This window comes from Helianthus annuus, chromosome 17 (genome assembly GCF_002127325.2).
Source record: "Helianthus annuus cultivar XRQ/B chromosome 17, HanXRQr2.0-SUNRISE, whole genome shotgun sequence".
In the NCBI taxonomy this organism is placed as follows: domain Eukaryota; kingdom Viridiplantae; phylum Streptophyta; class Magnoliopsida; order Asterales; family Asteraceae; genus Helianthus; species Helianthus annuus.
Window position 1 is genome coordinate 38,652,684 of NC_035449.2, and position 24,202 is coordinate 38,676,885.

At 36.3% G+C, this 24,202-nt stretch overlaps 1 protein-coding gene across 1 annotated transcript; it reads right to left on the reverse strand.

Annotated features, from left to right (window-relative positions):
• Positions 1-8,739: 8,739 nt before the first annotated feature.
• On the reverse strand, positions 8,740-9,564 carry LOC110924044. The gene has a single exon (XM_022168086.1). It carries the CDS (start codon positions 9,562-9,564, stop codon positions 8,740-8,742), a length of 825 nt encoding a protein of 274 aa, XP_022023778.1.
• Positions 9,565-24,202: the final 14,638 nt, after the last annotated feature.

Below are 24,202 nucleotides of genomic sequence, written 5' to 3' on the forward strand. Positions count from 1 at the left end.
AATATCTCAGAATATGGGACCTTTCAAACGAGATTTCAGGGGTTACCTATATATCCAAGTAGTGTTCCCCACGAATTACGCAAGTTTGAAATTTTAGGTTTATATCCCGAATAAATCTACTAAATGTGCGAAAACCTATCAACACATCATTAGTGAGACTGTTTAAATCATTTAAACTTTTCAATTCTTTAGCATACTGTAACTGTCTAGCCGATGTACTATCATTTTCCCTTTTCACACAAGCTCTTTTTCAGTTTTCTATTGTTTTTGGATTTTGAAAATTTTATCATGTTTTTGTATTTTTTGCATTTTTTACTGTTTTTGTATTTTCTAAAAATATACTATTTACATCTACTCCCCCTAAATACCAAAACAAGTAAAAAATCGACAAACCATTGCAGATTGTTTCTCATCTTCATCCGCAACAGTACTCTCATCAACGCCGATAATGCCATCCGACACCGAAAGAAGCTTCATACCATTCAGTTTTAACAAATATTTAAACCGATTTTTATCAAAAGCTTTGGTATGTAAATCAGCTTTCTGTTCGTCAGTGTGGATTTTCTCAATTCGTATCAACTTTTTCTCGAAACAATCGCGAATAAAGTGATGACGAATTTCTATGTGTTTAGTTTTAGCGTGATGTACTGGATTCTTTGTTATATTTATTGCGGCCTCATTATCAACAAAAAGAGGTGTGTTAAGAAACTGCAAACCGTAGTCGCGTATCTGTTGCTGTATCCACAGGATCTGAGAGCAGCAACTGTTAGCAGAAACGTACTCCGCTTCACATGTAGATAGCGCCACAGACGTTTGTTTCTTACACTCCCAGGTGACTAACCGAGGTCCAAAGAACTGGCATCCTGCAGTTGTTGATTTTGAATTGACTTTGCAGCATCCGAAATCCGAATCGGAATACCCTTCGAGCGTAAAGTCGCCTGTTCTAGGATACCACAACCCCAATGAAGGAGTTCCTTTCAGGTAGCGTAATATCCTCTTCACAATAATCATATGCGAAGCTCTCGGGTTAGATTGATTTCTTTCTGCGAGGCACGTTGGGTACATGATATCAGGACGTGAAGCAGTTAGGTACATCAAAGAACCTATCATGGATCGATAAAACGTTTCATCAGCCCTGTCTCCGGTGAGATCTGGGTGAATCCCATGATTTGTTGCAAGTGGGGTAGCAGCAGGAGTAGAACTTGACATTCCAAATTTCTCTAGAATATCATGCACATACTTCGTCTGGTGAATGAAAATTCCCTCAGGTAGTTGTTCAACTTGTAGACCGAGAAAGAATTTCATCTCCCCCATTAATGACATTTCGAATTTTTGCTTCATCACTGATTCAAAATCTTTGCATAGATTCTCATTTGTCGACCCAAAGATTATATCGTCCACATAAATCTGAACAATCAGAAGATGTCCGTCAACCTCTTTAGTGAAGAGAGTGGCATCCACTTTTCCACGTATGAAACGGTTGGCTAGTAGGTGTTGCGACAAAGTCTCGTACCAAGCTCTCGGGGCCTGGTGTAAACCATACAGCGCTTTGTCCAATAAGTAGACCTTGTTTTTGTGGATTGGATCGGTGAAGCCCGGCGGTTGACCGACATAAACCTCCTCTTTAACCTTCCCATAAAGAAACGCCGATTTTACATCTAACTGATATACTTTGAAGTTCTTCCAAGACGCAAATGCAAGGAAAATTCTGATTGCTTCTAGTCGTGCCACAGGAGCATAGACTTCAGTAAAATCAATTCCCTCCTGTTGACTAAATCCCTGAACAACGAGTCGAGCTTTGTTCCTTACAACAACTCATCTATCGTCCCTCTTACACTTAAATACCCATTTCGTATTGATTTTTCTGTGACCATCCGGCAAATCCACTAACTTCCACACTCCCAACTTTTCAAACTGACTTAACTCTTCTTGCATCGCAATGACCCAAGAGTCTTCAGTAAGCGCCTCTTTGTAAGTTCGCGGTTCGATCTGCGAGATAAAACAACTTAGTGAAAAATCAGTTTGTAAAGGTGCTACTGTAGAATAAAAACATGTAAAGCCCTGGTCAATTTGACGTCTCGTGCGAATGCCTGCTTGCAATTCTCCTATGATCAACTCCTCTGGATGATATGAAAGAGTCCGCGGCATTGCTTCGCTTGGAACATCCACATCGCCTTCCAGATTAGTAACATTTTGATTTGTACCTTGTTCACCAATTTGGTTTATTTGACTTAAATCCTGAATCTGCTCCCCCTCAGAATCTGAATCTCCATGATCAAAGATTGGCATGTTTTCAGCTTCTTGATTATCATTCTGATCCGACTGATTATCTTGAGCAACATCATTCTGTTGGACATCATTGTGTTCACCAGCATTACTCGGACCTACTTCATCGTCATTTGAAGTTTCCCGTGGTCGCCTAGAATACTCAGCTGGGAACCTTTGCTGTGATTCGTACTCACGCAGAATATCCAACTCATCAAAGAAATCTTCTTCTTCTTCTTCTTCTTCTTCTTCTTCTTCTTCTCTCATATCAAATGAATCCCACAACTTGTCATAATGATAACGCCATGAATCTCCTAGATTTTGTGGCGGCATAGTATAACCCTGACATTCAACATTTGCAGCTTCAATAATCCGCTTCTCACTTGGAACGAAGACACGTCGCGAAGGACTTGAATAACCAACAAATATACCCTCAATGCACTTCGGACCAAACTTTCCATAAGGCTCTAGAACAGTACAGGGTGACCCGAACGGTTTAAGATACTTCAAATTAGGTTTACGGTTATTGATTAACTCAAAGCATGTTTTGTTGAACTTTTTGACAGTGAGAACCCTGTTGAGCGTATAGCATACGGCGGAAACAGCTTCAGCCCAAAAATTAATCGGTAACTTTGAATCTGCGAGCATTGTTCTAGCCGTCTCGATTAGTGTCCGATTTTTGCGTTCTGCGACTCCATTCTGCTGTGGAGTGTACGAAGCACTAAACTCATGCAAAATACCTCTTTCATCACAAAATTCTTCCATCTTGCTGTTCTTGAAATCAGTACCATTATCACTACGAATTCTCTTGATACGCCTTTGGTACAGATTCTCAATCTTCTTGAACAACGCCATCAAACTATCAAACATTTCGTCTTTCGTCTTCAAGAAAGAAACCCATGAAAATCTGGAATAATCATCAGTAACCACAAGACAATATTTGTCTCCCGTAATACTCTTGACATTCACCGGACCAAACAAATCCATGTGAAGTCTCTCCAGGGGTTTTGAAACTGAATTGACTTGCTTTGTAGGGTGTGACTTTTTCTTTTACTTGCCTTTAACACAACTAATGCACTCCCCTTCCAGATGAAAACCTTTGACGTGAACTCCAAGAACTAAATCATTGTGTACCAAGTGATTCATTTTTCTAAGATGTATATGTCCCATCTTACGGTGCCACAATCTCGATTCTTTTTCAGTTGCTCTGGACACGAAACAATGAGCCTGACCCGTGGTTGTAGTAGCTACGCTCATATCCAACACGTACAGATCATTAACTCTCGGTGCCCTCATGATAATCCATTCCTCAGGGATAACAAATCCTGGTTTCAAGATCAAACATTCTTTATCAGTGAAGTGAGTGGTATACATCCTGTCACAGATCTGCGAGATACTCAGCAGATTGTTCTCCAGCTCAGCAATGTAGTTAACTCTCTCAAACGTCACAATCTCGTTGGATAACATTCCTTCACCAATAATCCTTCCTCCTTGATTACCCACAAAACCAACATAACCTCCATTGATATTCTTCACATCATACAACCATGCAGTCTTCCCTGTCATATGTCGAGATGCTCCACTGTCCATAATCCAGCACGAGACTAACCTCGGAAGATCCTGCACATATAACAACATGATTGAAACACTTCAATAAAGATGCCGATTCATGCTTCGCGATCAAGGAAGCTCCGGCAATTCAAACTGTTTAGTCAAACATTGTGTCCACCCAAGCCTCATCAGTCTTGAGTGTAACCTTGACACTTTTAACTCTCGCAATTTGAATTTTAAAGTTTTCAGCCTTCAGAGGTGGAAAATTTGCATCATAATCAATCGGAATTGAATCCTCAGAAGGTGAAATCTTTTTCTCAGTTTTAGGTTTCCAAACTTGTTGAAATAATGCTACCCGTTTGTAAAACTTGTCATTTTTAGTTACCACTTTCTTTACGGGTTCATTTTTCACTTTGGTATTGTCATTTTTCACACTCTTTTTCTCAACAAACATTTGTGCTTTACCCTTTTCATCAACTTTCTTCTTTTGAATCTTCACAGTTTCAGTCTTAGGCTTCACGTTGGTACACTTTCGTGCAATGTGACCAACTTGATTACATCTGAAGCATGTTCGAGTATCAACCACTCGACTTGTGCCTTCAGACTGAGCCTGTGAAGCTCTCTTCTCAAAGAACTCTTCATTCGATTTTGAAAAAATTTCTTTCTCTTCATCAGCAAGTGAACTTGAACTGTTCACAAACTTTTTCTTTTGAACAAACCTCTTGTTTTGAACATTTCTCTTTTGATAACTCGTACCACCCTGATAACCACCCGACCAATTGTTTCGATTCTTGTTGTTATAAAAACGTGATGGAATAACAGGTTTCTTATAGTATGATTTATCTTTTTCAAAATTCATTTGTCTCTTTGTTTGGCACAAACTGTTCACTTCTGACAACTCAACTTCGACCAACTTGAAAACATTTGTTAACTTTTTCACATTCACATTCTCAATTGGAAACTCTGAATCCGAATACAACTTATCAGATCCCGACATCTTGTACATGACAAGAGTAGATTCATCATTTAAGTTGTTTTTGGACTTTTATTTCGGAATGTATTTGTCTAGAAAACATCCATCATCTTCTGCTGAATCAGACATCAAAACACTTTCAGCTATGCTCTTAACAATCTCTGTCTGAACACTATCATCAGATGATATAAAAGTAACATCAATGTTCTCCGGAAGTTTTACTTCATTTTCTTCCTCGATTTCAACCAACCCAGATTGCTTTTTCGTATAATTTTCCAGAATCGGTGGTGGAACTCTATGAAAACCCACCCCAGTTCCATCAGAATAAACATCTTCGCCTGCTTTGTTTTTCCCGATTGTTTTTGGAACAATGTGATGCAAAACAAAGCTTGCGGAGTTGTAACTGTTAAGCTTCAACTGGATTCGCTCATTTTCAATTTCAGCCTCTTGAACTTTAAGTTTCAATTTAGCGATTTCATCCAGTTGTTGGTTGATTGATTCTTCTTTTAATCTAAGCACAGTTTTCAGTTGAACATTTTCTTTATAAGTTTTACCATTTCGATCATCATTATCTTTCATTGTGCTTTTAAGCTTCTCAAATTTTTCAGTGATTTGACGGTTTTCAAGAACTAACTTTTCATTTTCTTGTCTAATCCTCTCATGATCAGTTTTATCATTTTCAATTTTGTTAGTTAATTCTTTTATCCGTTCAGTTGAAGCTTTAACCATCTTGTCACGATCAAGAATTTGATTCTCAACGTTTCTGACTTTCGCTGTCAGATCTTCAACCTTCTTACCGTTGAGATACGTGATCGTATTACAAAATTTGCATTCTTTGATGCAATTTTTGCAATCAACATCCCCATTAACTTTCTTACCTGATTCAGTCGTTGACGTGTTTGAATTGACCTGGCTTTTAGACTCAGAGACGGATTTAGAATCTACCTCAATCGCCTTAGCTGCCAGCACCTTGTCAGCCATCTTTCCGAGATTTTCAGCAGTCAACTCTTGAGTAGTGTCAATAATCCCAGTATCAACCTTCTTTGACTTCTCTTTCTCTTCTTTCTCCTTCTTCTCTTTCTCTTCTTTCTCCTTCTCGTCTCTAGTTCCCCACTATTTATTTTGCCAGTAATCATCATCATCATCTTTTAACTCTTTGATTATGGCCTCTAAATCAAGAGTGTTGTGATCAATAGCAATGTTTCCATATGGGTCAAGATAACACTCTCTGTCTGGATCCCATCTGTTTGCTCTCTTTGCCTCCGAAAAGATACCAGAAATTCTGATCATTCTGTTTGTGGCCAACAACCTTCTGTAATTATACTTCTGTTCTTCAGTTCTGTTATCTTTCCACGGAACAGGTTCATTCTTTGCCATGAACGCGTAACCAACCGCATCTTCCTCCAGTAGCAGTTCACTCCAGTCATAACCCTCATTATCATAAATCACCGCAAGAGCTCTATATTTCTCTTTGTTCTCTTCAATCTGCTTCATTCTTGGCGGCTCCGATTTGTTTTGATGATATATCGCCTTCTTGTAGTAATCTTTTCTGAACGGGTTTTCAGACTCATCAGCATACGCGTTTCTGCATTCACGCTTGAAGTGACCTTTCTGCTTACACTTGAAGCATGTCACCTTGGACTTGTCAAACCCCAACTTGGTAGATGATCCACCAATTGACTTCCTGCCGGTTATTTCCATGAAACGATGTGCTCGGCGAACAGCATTGGCCATGCACCACCTTATATTAATTAGTTCCATTTCTTCAGGATCTATTTGATCATAGTCCTCTTTTGTTAGGTTGGTGTTGCCAATCTTCCCAGCCACAAGACTTTCATAAGATTCCAAGACCGAAGCTAGGAAAACCATCTGCTGCTTGGCCGACTCCTCGCTGAAATTCTGAGCATTCTTCATGTCTACAGCGATGTTGCAGTGAAACAAGTTCTTTGTATCAGACTGGTTTGAATTTGATGAAGATCCACTGTGATAACCACTGTGATATTCACTGCTTTGACTTTCTTTGTTCGTTGTGGAGACATTCTCAGCAGAAAACGCAGTTTTGAGAGAATTGTTCTTTGGCATCATGCTCTTTGGATAATACAAATCCAAGTTCTGCTGGTACGATGAGTGATTGACTTTGTGTGTCTTCTTCAATTCCAACTCATGACTCTCGAGTTTCTCAATCAGCAAATCTACAGTTAACACTTCTGGCGCCTTGATAGTATTTTTCAGCATCATCGCATAATATTGTCAATCCATCTCGTCTGGCAACGAATCGAACAATTTGTCTACTAGCTCATCTTCAGGATACTTAATTCCATGTCTAGCTAGTTCCAGCTTCAGGTGCCCAAACCTCTCGATCATTTTTGAAACTGATTCATTCTTTAAACACCTAAACAAATCAAATTCTTTCCTAAGAAGTTTCTTTTTGTTTTTCACGATTACAGTACTTCCTAAACATTTCTTTTCTAACTTTATCCAGAGATCTTTTGCACTAGAGTATTCGATCAGAGAGATTATATCTTCACGAACAGATTGAAACAGCAGCGCAATACATTTCTGCTCAGCAACAAACGACTCTATCTCATCAGATGTTGATAAAGTTTCACCCTCATTGCCTCCATTATCGTATCCATTTTTGAGACTCTTCCAGCTCAGAAACGCAAAAGCTATCAACCAATCTTCGAATTTCTTTGCCCATCGACTATACTCCTCGATAGCCATCAACTTCGGTGGTTTGTTGTAAGTTCCGAAAGCACTTTTAACCTCCAAAGCATCCGATAATTTCTTCTTGGAATTTGGCGGGTTCTCATTGTTGTTGCTTGAAGATGTATCGTCTCCCGAATTTCCAGCAAATGCGTACATGTCGCTAAACGGGTTCAAGAAAATATCATCCATCTTTAACGTACCTGAAAAATCAGCAAACACTTAGAAAATTTTCGAAATTTTGAAAAACATTGATTTCGAGCGAAATCACCTATGAGCGAAATCAAACAGAAGCAATATGAGCGAAATCAGGTGTTTATGTTCCTAAGAGCGAAATCAGAATTTCTCTATGAGCGAAATTAGACTTTTATGATTTTATGAGCGAAATCAGATATTTCGCTCCAAGTGACCAGATGACTTTCGAGCGAAATCAAGCACTTATAAGCGAAACCTCTTCGATGAACAGTACGAGCGAAATCAAGTTTCTAGCTAATTTTCACCATTTTTAGTCCGAATTTTAACCTGATTCTTTCTAGGGTTTGTTAATTGTATGTTTTACACGTTATACTCGAAATTCAGTCCATTTCAACCGTAGGAACCAGTTCAAATCAGAAAAGTATGATAAGAAGTGAGTAGAAGTAAGAGAATTTGGTAGAATTAAGCTGTAGTAGTATGAACTCCTCGTCCTGAGCTCTGATACCACTTGTTGGACCGATGTATGACCCGAAAAAGTCAGTTAAGGCAGTTCGTCTTTGCGTACAAAGGCGGAATCAGTGTAGACAAAGTAACAACAGCTTTTCCTTTCAATTTCCTTCTCTATTAATGCTTTCTGAGTAGATTTTGACAGAGTTTCGACACCTATAGCATGACCTGATTTCGCTCCAGTGGTTACCTAATGAGATCACATGATAGGTATTTATAGTAAGCCTGATTTCGCTCCAAACAGCATGAGCGAAATCACCATGTGTCCTCAAGAGCCAAACCCCTAAGGTACCTATGAGCGAAACCCCACTAACTATGTACATATGAGCGAAATCCCATGAACTAATTTCGCTTCTAATGACACATATGTCATTATGAGCGAAATCACCTCTAACATCTCAAATCCTGTTTTTCGACTCCGTACAGCCTATCTAGACCTAAGACTCAATACAAACGTAGTCAACAGACATTCAGTGCACCAACAAAACTTCATTAAAAAACTGCCTGGCCTCAAACCGAGGCCACCAAAACAACAAGCAACATTACATAATTACAAATTTACACCAATCATGCCAAGATACATTTATTCCTTTGAATCTATTTCTAAACCATAAAAAGCCCATCGCCTTTATTTTGCTAAGGATTTCTCCGATTTTAATCTCCTGGTTATTAAAACGGGCTTCATTCCTAGCTCTCCATAAACTCCAACAGCTTGACCTCATGATACCTTTCAACGCTTCCTTTTCCTTACCCTTTAGACCTACATGATTGTGAATATCTAATATATCTCTGAACGAAAAGAAAAACAAGTTCGAGACTTTAACCCACTTGCTTATATGATCCCAAATGACCGACGCAACATAGCATTGAGAGAAAATATGGTCTACCGATTCCTCAATGTCTCTGCATAAGGAGCACAACGAATCATCAATGTCGATGTTCCATTGTTTTAACGCATCAATCGTCACAATCCTTCCCATCTCCACTCTCCATATGAAAATGTTCACTTTAGCTGGGATCCACTTACAACCTTCTAAAACATACCGATCACTACTACCACCGTCAGTAATTAGTAACTTCTTAACATCTCCAACACTGAAGACTTTACTCTCATTTCCAATCCATTCCCAATTATCTTCATTACTGTTGAGAGTAGTGTTCAACAGCAAGGTACATAAGCCCACCAGATCATTTACTTCAGCCCCATCCATCAAATTCCTAGACCAGTTCCAATTAAAATGCGGCCCACTTGAATCAGCATTTAAACAATCAGCCACAGTGCAACGTTTCTCCAATTCCAGAATAAACGGCCCCGGGAATTTGTCTTTTAGAGGGCCGTCTCCAACCCAGTTGTTAATCCAGAACATCGTTCCTTTTCCATTACCAACCTTTTGTTTGAAAAATTTCTAATGGGAGAGTTTTTAACAAAAGATTTTGAAATAGCTTTCACTATTTCGCACCAAACTCCTCCCATAGATTTCCTGGACGGAAACGAGTCCCAGCAGAGTCTCGTATGGTGTATCGCAATAATAAATTTAGCCCACAGTTTATCCCTGTCCGATTTGATTCTCCATCCCCACTTAGATAAAAGAGCGATATTTATGTCTTTGAGTTTACTAAGGCCGAGACCCCCATATTCTTTAGGCGTCGCCACTCTATCCCAAGCTACCCAATGCATATTGTTTGTTGACTCGTTACCTCTCCACAGAAATTTCCTTATCTTGGTTTCTAGATCGTTTATAACTTTTAAAGGAGCCTTCTACAAGGAAAAGTATCATCATTGTAATAGGGTAAAGACGTTGCTTATGACCATTTAAAAAAGCGTTAACTTTTTCTAAATATACTTTTTTTAACGGTAAACAATACTTTTATCCCACACCAAATTTTACATCAATAACATGTTCAAATGGTTATTAAGAAACTAGTCAATCACCTGAAAAATCCTCACCAAAATTAAAGATAATTAAAACATAAAAGTCGTCATTTCCTAACCAACTTCAAATTTTAACCATTTATTCCACTTCAGGTTTGATTTTTTCCCCTGCATTTGATCCATGAGAAGGATGTTGCCTGCATCTCTCCAAATATTGCCTCTAAATTCACCCTTTTTCGTTGAAAATGAGTTCATTTCTCGCTTTCCAAATGGTCCAACACGTTGTCAAAATTATTGTTTTTATGAAGCTTCTTTTCCAGACATCAATTGTGCTTTGTTTGTAGAGTTCCAGTAAATCCTTCATGTTGAAGGAGAAAATTTGTTGTATTTTGCACCACATACTCACTTTGTACCATATAACTGAAGCCACATAACAAGCCGTGAATAAATGATCCGCATCTTCTTCTTATTCCCCACAAAGTTTACATGTCGCTAAGCCTTGTAACAATCCCCGCCTCTTTAAACTGTCCAGTGTTCGCCATCTGAAATGTTGACCTTTTTTGGCACCCCTTTATCCCAATCGTAGGGATAAAAAGGCACAACGTATCTAGTTAAGTCTGACCGAAGAGATGAAACAGAGAAAAGTCCGTGTTTTGCCCGTGTCCAAACCCACTTGTCAGGGCCTGAAGTCAGACTAATCACTGGTAACATATCTGATAATTGTTGTAGTTCATCAAGCTCTGTTGTTGAATTTGGACTCTGTCTTCATTCCCATTCTGTTAATCTAGCTTCCACTGTCGCCCGTTTATGTCTCTTTAGCCCATAAAGATCCTGAAATCTATCCTTTAGAGGCCCTTCCCCAACCCACCAATCCAGCCAAAACCTTATATTTTCCCATTCCCCACCACACCTTTAAATAATTGTCCAATATTTAGATTGTATGAACCAATTTCGTTACCCACTTTTACTATCCCGTTCCAGGTTCTAGCAATTCATTCTTTAACAGGTAAGTATGATGCGGAGTGCATGTGAGCATGAATTGTCGTTATTGTTTTTCCCCCATAAACTCTCTTTCTCGTGTTTGAACCGCCACCACCATTTTGAGATTAAGCTGATATTCATGTCTTTGAGAGACCCCAACCGAAGGCTACCCTTTTCAGTGGGACCAATTACCTTTTCCCAACAAACCCACGCCATTTTTTATTTTTCATCATTACCCCCCCCCCCAAAAAAAAAGACCTCCGACGGAGTGCCTCAGGCTTGTCCAAAACACCTTGCGGTGCCTTGAACAAAGAAAAGAAATACAAAGGGAGACTATCCAACGCCGCTTTCAAAAGTGTTACTCTTCCCCCAATCAAAAGCGTTTTTGATTTCCATAAGGACAATCGCTTTTTGAAGCTATTGATCACCCCCTTACAATGTCTTATTTGATTCATATTTACCCCCACATTTATCCCGAGATACTTACACAGGAACCTCCTAATTTTACAGTTTATTGTTAAAGCCATTTGGGTTATCAACTCTTCACCCACCCCAATCCCAAAAATGTTTGATTTTTATAGCTAATTTTCAGCCCCGAAATATAATAGAAGCACCTCATTAGTCTGACAATATTACTAATCGTATTACCCTCCCAATCACCCATAAAAACCACATCATCCGCGTACAACACGTGTGTTATCTTTGGCCGATTATTTGGTAAAGAAAATCCCTTTATCATACCCAACATCGACGCGTTTAACATAAAACCTGTTAGTGCCTCCATTGCAATTATAAAAATAAAAGGTGATAACGGGTCACCCTGGCGTATCCCCTATAACATTGGAATTCAAGAGTCGGGGACCCGTTTATTAATACCGATGCCCGAAAAGATGCCAAGATGTCCCTTACCCACTTCCTCCACTTGTAAACCCCATATGTTCAAGAACATTTTCTATAAACTCCCAGTTAATTGTATCATACGCCTTTTCAATGTCGATTTTTAAAATAAATGCTTTCTTTTTTGACATAGTGCTCTAATACAGAGTTTTGTAGTTTCCCAATAAAAAAGAGTTTTCTTATTGTCCCTCCCTAAGAATGTTAGTTTTCTGAATAAGAAACTAATTTCAAGTTAAAAGATTATAAAATTCCACGTTTAATTATATAACTTAAACATTAAAATTAATTAAAAATTATGGATGATATTAAAACTAGTGTAAACTCCTTTTTGTTAAAATTCACACGAAGTCAAACATATAGGTATTTTACATTTTATCATTCACACTCCATTAAAAATGATTAAAAAAACAAAACAAAACTTTCTATAGACCACGAAAGATATGTTATAAAATAGCAGGTCGAAGTTCTTTTTTACACATAATATTTCTTCTTTTAAATAATGTTTAATTAAGGATGAGGTGTTTGATCATCAAACACTTAATTTTTAATTGCATATCTTAACAACAATATAATATTGGTTGCATGTATTAAAGACCATTTCCACCCAACTTTAGTTGAAACACATGATGAGAATTTTAGGTAGTCGGTGTTAATTAAGATATAACTATAATTATAAGAATATAAGTACAGAATGCGTAAATATTTTACTTCAATAATTCAATGTTGGTTGGTGATCAATGATGATTGGATGTATCAAACCGTTGGCGGCCGTTGAAGACCGATTTTTGGGTTTCATGTCACTGTGTCATCCGGCAATCAAAAAGAAAAAATGGGATAAAGCTAAAACACATTAAAATGGGATAAAGCTAAAACACATTTATTATTATATTCTATAAGAATAAACTAGTAATATGACTCGCAGGCGATACGCTGCGGGCTTGTTGCAATCATCGAATGAATCGGTCAAAACGTTACGTGATGCGTTAATTATATGAAAACCCGTGTTTCAACGTATCCAATTTAACTCAACGTAACTTGTATAAGCATTGCATTTGGATCAAAATGTAAAGTAAATCAAATTTGTATCGTACAATCATAACATATTTATATGTGGCCTGACCCACACATAGGAATCGTACCCAAAAAAGAAAAAAAAACATAAAAACGTGTATAAAGAAAAAATGACACGTATAATCAAAATGGATTAATTAGAGTATAAAAAGAAACCACAAAATGAAAAAAGAAAACATATTCACATCAAGGGGACATCAAGAGTGTTTTGCAAAGTAAAATTGTACCTGTCACGCGTTGTTGGGGGCAGGGGGGGCATAAGCGTAGAGTGACTCAAATTTATACCGTCGAATGAAAACGTATTATATTTGAACTGACTCGTTTTCGAACAAAATTTAGGTTGAAATGTTGACCATCCAAAATGTACGCAAAATAAGCATAAAAATGTATTATATCTGAAAAGATTTGTTTTGAAAAAAAGTTACCGTCAAACCATAGACGAACTCGAATTTATACATACACGTACGTAAAAATAAGCACACAAAAAATAGTTTTTAAAAAGTAAACGAAAGCTCAAATCTTTAAAAACTTGAGAGAGTCAAAATGACATTTTGTAAAGATTTTAAAGACAACAAAAAATTAGTTCATTAAAACAGAAATTAACGATCAAGTGCTATAAAAGAAAAAATAAATTAATTAAATACTGGAAGGTTAAAGCATGCCAAAAAAAGATAATAAGGGGCTAGAATTGCCATATGCAAAAGTTGAGGAGATTTGATGAAAAGCAGAAACCACCGAATTCGTACTTTTAGATTATGTATAATTACTCATGCTTTACAAACAAATCGTTTACGCTAGAAATGATTTTCATCTAAAATATTAAAAGGGAAACTATAACATCGTGTCATAAAAAAACACTATAAAAACTTGTTAGTAGTGGATTGCTAATTTGAGAGAATGAAAAATAGTTGGTTAAATGGTTATAAAAGTGACTTACCTATATAATATATACAAGGATGTAATATGGTTTTTGTGGTTTTCGACATAATATTAATTCTGAAAAAAAAAATGGTTTGTATTAATTTTGAAAAAAAAAATAAACGGTTTATGTAATACTAATAAAGAATTCCATTTAAAATCATATGACACCCTCTCATTTAATTTATTTATATATTAAATTAATACTATATTAATATATTAGACTAATCTCTAATATTATCAATATATAATATGTCTAGTAATACATAAATATAAATAATTGTTATACATTATCCTGAATTATTTTTGCGTTAATTTCTTAAACTTTATTTTTTAAAGATTAAATGGGTTTTGTCTTTGTTTTCATTTTTTCATTAAAATATGTTATAAATAAATAAATAATTAAATGAGTATTTAAATTAAATTTTATATAACCCTTAATTTATATTTTATTTATGATTGTAATTTATGATCAATAATAATTAAGTTATTTCTTATTGTAGAGGATATTTATATAGCATCTCGAGTTTACATTTGATCAGTGGAATAAACTAACGGGACGGGTTTGATTTGCTTTAGTTATTAACAATAACAAATATATAATTGGAAGTAATAACTACTGAAATCCCCTGTTTGATTTGACAAGAATTCAATTTCGATCGATATCGGTTTGGTTCATTATGGTAATGACACTCCATGTAACAATCGAAAGAAAAAACCAAAGAAATACAGTCGTGAAACTTCAGAGTATAAAAATTTTGTGGTAATCTTAAAAAAGGTTTAAACTTTAATATTACTGTCAAAAAAAAAAAACACGAAAAGATAAGAAAACATTATATTAAAGTGAAAACCGTTAATAAAATTCATGCTCAAGCTAATGTTTAATATTTTGAAGTACTAGCATATTATTCATGTTAGTGTTCCATTTAAATTATTTATAATTTAAGTTGTCTAAATTGTAAGTTTTAACGTATGTATTTAATGATAATTAGCAATAATTATATGTTATATATTTGCTTCTTAATATGTGTAAATTCATTTTAACTTTTTTATATTTTTCTCTAAATTTTAAAGAAAAAACTATGACATTTTCTTACTTATAGGTGATTTTAAGCAATTTTAGTATAATATTTATCACTTTTAAGATATTTTATTTATTCAACCCGTATAATACACGATTCTATAACCTACAATTATAATATGTTCATGTATTTAGTTGCAATTGTTTTCATATTTTAATTATTTTAAGCTTGTAACCTTTAAACAACGGGTTAAAGGTTTATAATTTTATTTAAATGTAATTTTTTAAATCTTTCTATTTGTGGAGTCCCGTGTCCCACTCATTATTCTAAATAATGGAAATTATGTAACTACTTTTTCAGCGTGACACACTCATTATTCTTAACATTTTGATTTTTAAAGAACCTTTTGAATCTTCTAAACCATCATTTTATCTTTAAATTACACTTAATGTTTTTCATTTAATATATATATACACACACATAAACACTAGCAGGAAATGCGGGTGATGATACAAAGACCACAATTTACAAACGAGCCGAGCTGAGCCAAGCAGGGCCGGCTCAACCAATATGAAGGCCTCAAACGAACTAAATATTTCAGGCCCCTATCTCCTTTCCAAAGATCATGTTACAAAAGTATAACAAATTGTTTAATCCAAAGTATGATTTAATGAGGCTATAAAAAGTTCAACAGTTTGAGGATTAAACTATAGTAAGTGTGAGGCTAAAAATCAAGCTATCAAAATATCATACATTGAGAATAAGTCTGGGTAAGAGCAATTGACAAAACACTAGGACAATGACAATCAACAACAAATAAGTCTACAACATAATCAAGTAAAAGGTCCGGTCAATTTGTAGCATACCTAAAAGAACTAAGGAAGTAAGGAACATAAACAAAATACAATACTTACAATTTCAAAACAACGTCTTAGCAAAAACAGAACAGGGCGGTGACCTTCGATTTCAAAAGAAGTGACCCATAACATTCAATTTCAAACTAAAATTAGCACACATATTACAAATTGTGTTCGATTACATTAGCATAAATCAGAAAGAACTCAAGATTTTGAAAAAAAAATAGAATACTCACAGGAATATAACTTCTTCTTCTTCTAAAGTCCAATTAAAAGCAGAGACGGTTCGATTCACCATTTGCTTGATAATCACCGCCTTTGGCTGCTGTGAATGTCATTGCCAGATGACGCGCAGACCTAAAGGACGCCTACTTGCTTTCAATTGTTGTGAATGTGCGACCAATTGAGTAATCAGATGCTTCGTAGGGGATTAGAATAGAGGCGGCTTCTCAATCCAGGTTCAAATGGGCTAAAAAGGCTCAATAGCATATGTGTAATTTTATTTAAACTGGTGGCCCTAATCAGATGGTGGCCTAAAGCTAGGGCTTTAGAATGATGACCCTTGGGCCGGCCCTGGAGCCAAGGCTAGCTTGAGCTCAAGCTCAAACTTCATACCAAGCTAGCTCTGGTCGGCTCAAAATTAAAATCAAGTTGTAATCTTACACTCGAGTTCAACTTCATTAAAAATCAAATTAGCTTGGTTGATTCAATCTGGCTTGACTTTACAAATTATTTTGTTATAAGAGCCAAACATATAACTTATTCTTACAAAAGGGTTAAAAATAAATCTTTACTTGAAAAAAAGGTTAACTATGTAAATTACACAATTTCCATAATGGAATGGATGGTTTTTGGAATGTAAAGGGCCTTTTTCTAGCCATATTTATTATTTAGGTAGTGTTTGTCATGCTAGAATAAGAGGGAGAATCAAATAGACTGTTGTGAGGGAATAAAAAAGTTATGCTTGGTTGGTTACCCTCACATTCATTTCATTCACCCCGTTGTTTTTTCATTCAATTCCCTATCTCACCCTTCATCACCACCATCAACCACTACTCGCCAGCACAGCCACCACCCTGAGCCATGGACCACCGCCACCTACCGCCACACCCCCATCCACAAAAACCTATAAAAATTAAAACACAATTGTTTTACAACCCAATAACATTTTAAATGCATTAACTTTTTAAAAATACTTGCCCAAAGAAAAAAACCAAATAACCTTGTTAGTTTTAGAAACCCGTTTTTTTCTAATCGTATATGTCACCCGAATTTTCAGGGAGGGCCATGCATGAGATTATGCAAGCAATTGGATTTTGACTTGTAACCACTAGAATTTTGTAAAGAAATTCACACATCCCAACTACAGATGTTGAAAGGTGAGTGATCCTACGGTTTTCCCCCTTTCTCTTGGATTCTATTTAAACAACCTTCTTTTAAAACTTTTGACTAACCTTTTGAAAACAAAAAAGAAAAAAAAACTAAAATACATACAATACTTCTTGAGTGACTGTACACAATCAAATCCAAATCTCAAGATCAATTTGCAAGAAAACATCTAAGGAGAATCTCATAAACCACATATACACATGTAACTCGTTGTAAAGCGATGATATCTTCCGGTTTATAAGAAGGGAGAAGTATATATTATATATACTTTGATTAAAGAGAAGTTATTGGTGATCATTATCAAGCTTTAGTGAGAAGTTCTAAATGATTCCGGTCCTAGAGAAAGTGTAGACAACTTTTGATCGAGTAATAAGATTGGGCATATGATTTGTTAACATCCACCATAATCACTATGTATCGTTGTGTTCCTATGATGACGTCTTTACATCTTTAATCTATTTATTTGCTAAAAAGCATTTATTTGATTTGTTATAATAAGATCAACAAAAAAATTACAAAGTAAAATAGATCTCATCCACCTCTGTTTCTTACACGATTTTAATTTACAAATCAATTTTTCTGAAACTTTTATATATTTATATATCATGCCCATAGCGGTGCACAAAAAACTGGTTCCAAGTCGAAACCAACAGCTCGACCCGAACTACTACCCTGAATTTGTCCAGACCCGTTTCAAACTGCCAGTTCCAATCCGGCTCCCCTCCCCTAGCATACAGACTAACTTGAACCGGTCCAAACATACATACACAGACACACACTAATGTATTTACACATACACATATAAATATATACACTAACACATAAATATACATACACACACATATACATACACACATACATATACATACACTAACAGACACAAATAATAGCCATACACATACATACACACACATATCACATACAAATATATACACATAGACACATACACAAATACATACACGTTACATGTACACTCATAACATACACACACAGACACACACTAATGTATATACACATACACATATAAATATATACATAACACATAAATATATATACACTAATAGACACAAATAATACCCATACACACTCATAACATACACACACTAATGTATATACACATACACATATAAATATATACACTAACACATAAATATACATACGCTAATAGACACAAATAATACCCATACACATATCACATACAAAAATATACACATAGACCAGTGTCGTCTCAGCCATTTTAGTGGCCTAAAGTGAAGTACAAATTCGAGGCCTTTTTACCTCCCCAAAAACACACACACACACACACTCATTTTGCTTCTTTTGCCTTTTAGAATGACAAAATTCATTCTTACAAAATCTATTTGCTATTATAAATCGGATCAATCAGCAAAGTATATCATAGAGCAAAGATTTCAATTAAGGCTTAAAAACTAATTTCAATCAGCAATTAGAATTGTCACAAAAACAACAATCAAATTTTAATTAGAGCTTCAGTTAGGATTTATATCTAAGATTTTTAATGAACTATAGTGATCAATGTATCTTAATTTGGAATAAAAGACCTTCAATTACGTCACAAGAGGCCTTCAGTTTTGTCACCAATTTGGAATAAAAGACCTTCAATTATGTCATAGACACACATACACAAATACATACACATTACATGTACACTCATACATACACATACACATCACACATTGGTAAATATACACAGACACATCACATACACATACACATAAATACACTAACATGTACATACAGATACACGTATAAATATACGTACATACACATACACATACACATATACATATACATACATATAGATACGCATCACATATACATATACATACACAAATAAAATTATTTTTCTGTATTGATTTTCTATATTCTTGTTTCTAAAACTCTAAAAATTATTAAAATTTGAACTTTTATTAGTTTACACACAAACTGATTCACGAACCGAAACCAAACCAAATCGAAACCAGCCGATAGGTTTTTGTTCCAAACCTGCCAAAACCGGTTTGGAACCGAAGCGGTTTCTCCCTCAAACCTGGTTCACCGCGAACCGACGCAAGCCCAAACTGATTTGTGCACCTCTACTCTACCATCCATCTATCACCACCATTGACGAGCCCAATATCTTTGTTTGAGTTAAGACTCGAAACTTGGTTAATTCATTAGTTATTAATGTATACGTTTTAAATTATATCAAATTGTCACATCGAAGCACACTTTTAAAATTTGTTTAAATTATTAGAAAATTAAAGAATTGTGTTTTTAGAAACAATCACGATTTAATACAGATGAAATCATCAAAGATAAAGAATGTTTACCCACTCTTAGGCCACCCGGGCCACTTACCGATCTCCCACTACCCGCTCGGGTACATCTCCGTCGGTCCTATGGGTGGTGCCAGTCGGGTAAGTTTGTGTGTGGGGGGAGGGGGGGGGGGGTGGTTATATAAGCCGAAGATGGAAGGATGTGAATGCTTCAACTTAATTTATTTCTAATAAAAAAAGAAAAAAGAAGTTGGTGGTTTAAGGTTGATTAAATTGGGTAGTTTAAGGTAGCGGATGGAGTGGGTGACGTGACGGATAAGAATTGATGGATGTTGGTAGGAAGGGCAAGCGGACTTCCCCCTTACTATTCAAATCATGAAAAGATCTAAATTAATTAGAACAAAGCTGGGAATTGTGAAAAACTGAAAATGGATTGCCGGCTATGAATTTTTTTTTTCTTTTTTTCTTTTTATTATGGATAAGAACATGTAACCTTTTTTTCTTTTTTTCTTTTTATTATGGATAAAAACATGTAACCAAGAATTCCCTTTATCTTTGCTTCATGTCCAGATAAGCCCTTCAAGGTTATTTGATAATTTATATCAAAACAACACCCTTAAACTTGTTAACCTGCAACTGAACTAAACCTGAAAACTTAAACATGTTAAGTTAGATTTCATTTAACCACAACTTACATTTAAATTGAGTACAACTGAGGTGGTAATTTCAACAAATTTGTTTACCCTAATTGGCATAAAAAGCTTCATATCATGGAATTGTTATTTGTTAACAACTTCACCAACATTATCAACAATTACGGTTAGAGGGTATCGTTGTCACCGCTTTCTTGGCTTTGCTTCAAAGCCACACGCGTCGAAACACAAATATTTAAAATACATCTTAATTACAACAATGAGGTTTCGTGAGCCCAACGAAAAAAAAAAAAACAGGTCTCTTGTTAGATACAATCATACAAATTTTCTATCTTCAATTCTTCATAAGGCCCAAATATGCACCAAAGAAATCCAACAATGAGTTTCTAAAATCTCTAGTCAGGCCCAAAATGGCCCTCTTTCATTTATGGGATGGGCTTACTAAGAAGTGCAGATAAAAATAACTCACCAGTCATCACCAACCTTATCTTTTTTAGCTACCATTCTCCATACCAACTTCTTATACCCAAACTGCTCAAACACATGTATGTAGGCCCTCATTTTACCCTTCTTACAAAAGAACTTATCAATCCACAAGACCCCTTTGGGCCGAAGTGCCCGATCCCAATCAAACACAACATACTCGACAAGTTCCAACCGGATCCACTCGTCCAAGAAGAGAGACAAATGAATCATATAGAGTCTTATCGGAAAAAGGCAACCTTGATCCTATAGATACCACATACAAATTAAGGGATCATCATTCAGCCATCTTAACGCTATCACGTTGTTCAAAGGCATGCTTAAATTAAGTGTAGCCGAAACAACTGTTACATCTTTGTCCTTCATTAATGCTGCAAAAACTCTACTGTCGGGCTAGATTAAGCCCAATCAATACGAATCTGATGCAGGCCCAAGTTTAGAGGAGCGGGCTATTTTATATTTGGAGGCCCAAGACCGCGTAACAAAAGGGGCCTCACTAAAATGGCTCTAACTTGGGCTACGGGGGTCCGTTTGGGACGTGCGACCAGGCGATTTGAACGTGAGAACAAGCTCTATCTTGCTGCAAACGCCTACGGCGGTTTGGGTCATCGTCCGGGCCAAAAAACGCTTATTTCCATGAGTTATTTTATGTTTTATGTTTTTTAGTGGGTTTTTTGGACTTTTGTTTTCTTCTAGTTTTTGGCCCAAGTGTGTTTTAGGCCCATTTTCGAATTTCAGTCTCTATTTATATGTTGCTAAAGATAATGAAAAGTTCAGACTTGAATTTTGAGAAAACTGATTTTTCACTTCAAATTCCGGGCCCTTTGGGTTGAATTTTGGGGTTGGGGAAGAACTACACGGGTATTCGTAGAATCAACGTGTTTGATCTTCATTTATCGTACCACGCACTACATCAGAATCTCTCGTTGTTTTAGTGTAAAAACTTTGTTTTTTTAACAACAAATTTTCACACCTAAATACTATCTTAACTACATTTGCAAGGATTTAAACTCCCACCACTTTTGTGGGGCAAACACCTTACCTCTAGACCACTAGTTCATGGGTGTTAAAGCTTTGTTAATAAAGATTTTAGCTAACCTAGAACCATCTAAAGCAACTTCCCATCCTATAGCTATCATCGATAATCCCTTGGCGTTGTTTTTGTTGGGTTATGAGTATTCACATCCAGCTCCCTAAAAATATACATACATTCCATTAAAAAAAAACAACTCCTATATCAATATATTTCCACTAAAAACAAATACTTGTTCTCTCTCCTTTTCAATTAAATAATATTTTTATATCTTTATCATTACATTTTTATCTCTCCTTCACTCACAACCACTTTCAATATATATTAAAAAATTATAGTGGGTGAACAGTGTCCACCTAAATATACAGATGAACAGTAACATTTTATCTCTCCTCTACTCACAACCACTTTTTATACTCTTTATATTTTAAAAACCCCACACACAGATTTTGATTCCCAGGATGTGAATGCTCTAAGCATATCCTTTGGTAAAAATGAAACTCTACGATCCGTTGGTAACAATGAAGATAAGATTTCTTTCCAGATGCTACTTTCCAGTCTTTGTGAGTTGACCAAAGATGTGTACATGAAACTCTGTTGTATGGTTCCATTTCTTCATGTTGATTCACCAAAGTCAAGTTGGAGAATGAACAAAAGGTATAAATTTTATTTCCACTGATAATAATAGCTTACAATTATAACACATGTACATGACAATCACAACAGCCTAAACATTGAAACCCCATGACTAGAAAAGCTAATGAAAATAGTACAGACCAACATTAACTACTGAAAACACAGAAAAACAAGAAGTTCAAATACTTTCTATAATAGAAAACAAACACAAGAACCACTTCAAGGTGACCAACTAGTATTCCATGATTGCATCCAAGCCAATCTAGTCAGTGGCACAGGTATATCTTATCGCACCCTCTGTGTTTAGCGTCATAAAGTCCTGCACAGTTATTCTTACCGGAACAAAATGGATTACTATCCGCCATAAGAGCACCCAGAGATATAACATTTTGCTCGACAAGAAGCCGCCTATGTTCTTCGGTGTCCATTAGAAACTCTTCACTTTCCTCCACTAATGGGTGGCATTCTGTGATAGTGCCATTGCACTGGTTAGCATAATGATTTGATAAAGATCCATGACAATTGTTGATCATCATCATCATGATGATCGATAGTATAAAGATGCCACAGGTGAATATTCGAGTTGCCATGTCTTCTTGTTTTGGAAGAAATTGTGTTGATTTGTTAATGCTTATAAAGGAATACGTAAGGGTATGGTGCTTTGTTTTCCGTTTGTAAAGATAATGTTGAAAATTGAATGTGTGATTCATGCTATTTTCCTAGAGAATGGGTAATTACCTTTTTTATTTTTATTTTTTTCTTAGGGTGCACGGGGTGTAAGCGGGGAGTCCATTCGGTGACCCCATTCACCTAAGGGGAACACCGCCGCCATCCCTTAGGTGAGTGGTTTAGGGGAGTGAAATGGGTGGGGATTCACCGAAGAGAGGGGGAGGAGAGAGGGAGGAGAGAGGATGAGTGGAACCAATGAGAAGTTTTCTTTCCTTTTTTTTTTTTTAATAAAAAACCAAGTTACCTAAGAGGGGAGTGCCGCCATCAATTTAGGGTGTTAGGGGAGTTTAAAAGGGAGTTGACGTGGCACACGAAGATTGGTTTGGCGTAAGAGAGGGGACTCACCTCTTAGGTGAGCACCCCTTACACCCTTAGTTTAATAGACTTAAAAAAAATCACTGCAATATATCTTGTTCTTTTCTTTCACCAAAAAACTTACCACGGGTAATAACCTGCGTCGCCACCTTTTTCTAAATTGTAAACCCTAACTTTTCAAAGGCAAACCCCTGCCTCCCTGGGATTGAACAATTGCTGTGGATGACTCGTTGGACCCTGGTCAAGAAGTAGATAGCTTCTAGCACTAGGGAGCCAAATATATCAAAGGCAAAAGGGACAAAGACATGCTGGTTCTTTGCGCAAGCTTTAGCGTGCTTATCCACTTTCTTTGAATCTGCCTTTTTTGCTGCTTGTCCAGCCACAAACCCGTTTTCCTTTAAACCAACCAAAAGGGAAACCCCCGTGAGGTCCACACAAGCACCTTTCCCCCCAGCCCAGCCAAAGACGAGCAGATCTGCTGGTCGAAGAGTAGATCTCCCTTCCATAGGGTCCGTGAGGAAATTTACAGGGGCGTCTTTTTTAGCAGAGATCTCAGCTCTTCTTAGGATGTCCCACAAAACATCTTTCACCCAGTAATGCCAATATTTGAATCCAAGGGTCTCTTTACAATGAACTTTGTGTTCCCCGTATTTATCCATACAAGCTTTACGGCATATCGGGCAGGTTTCCTCTTGCAGGTACATAAGGATCATCAACCAATATTTGAGAATGGCTCTGTATTCTACTGCAGACATGCATCGTCCCAACCCCTCAATCGGGATAACGGTCAAAAAAATCCTGAGCATGGGGACCCTTCAGGCACTCAAACACCGCCATTTAGCGGGATGACAAATAAAAAATTCCTCCCA

Excerpts from the sequence above, each read along its gene's own strand:
- LOC110924044 (XM_022168086.1), bottom strand. The coding sequence starts at position 9,564 with ATGTTCTGGATTAACAACTGGGTTGGAGACGGCCCTCTAAAAGACAAA.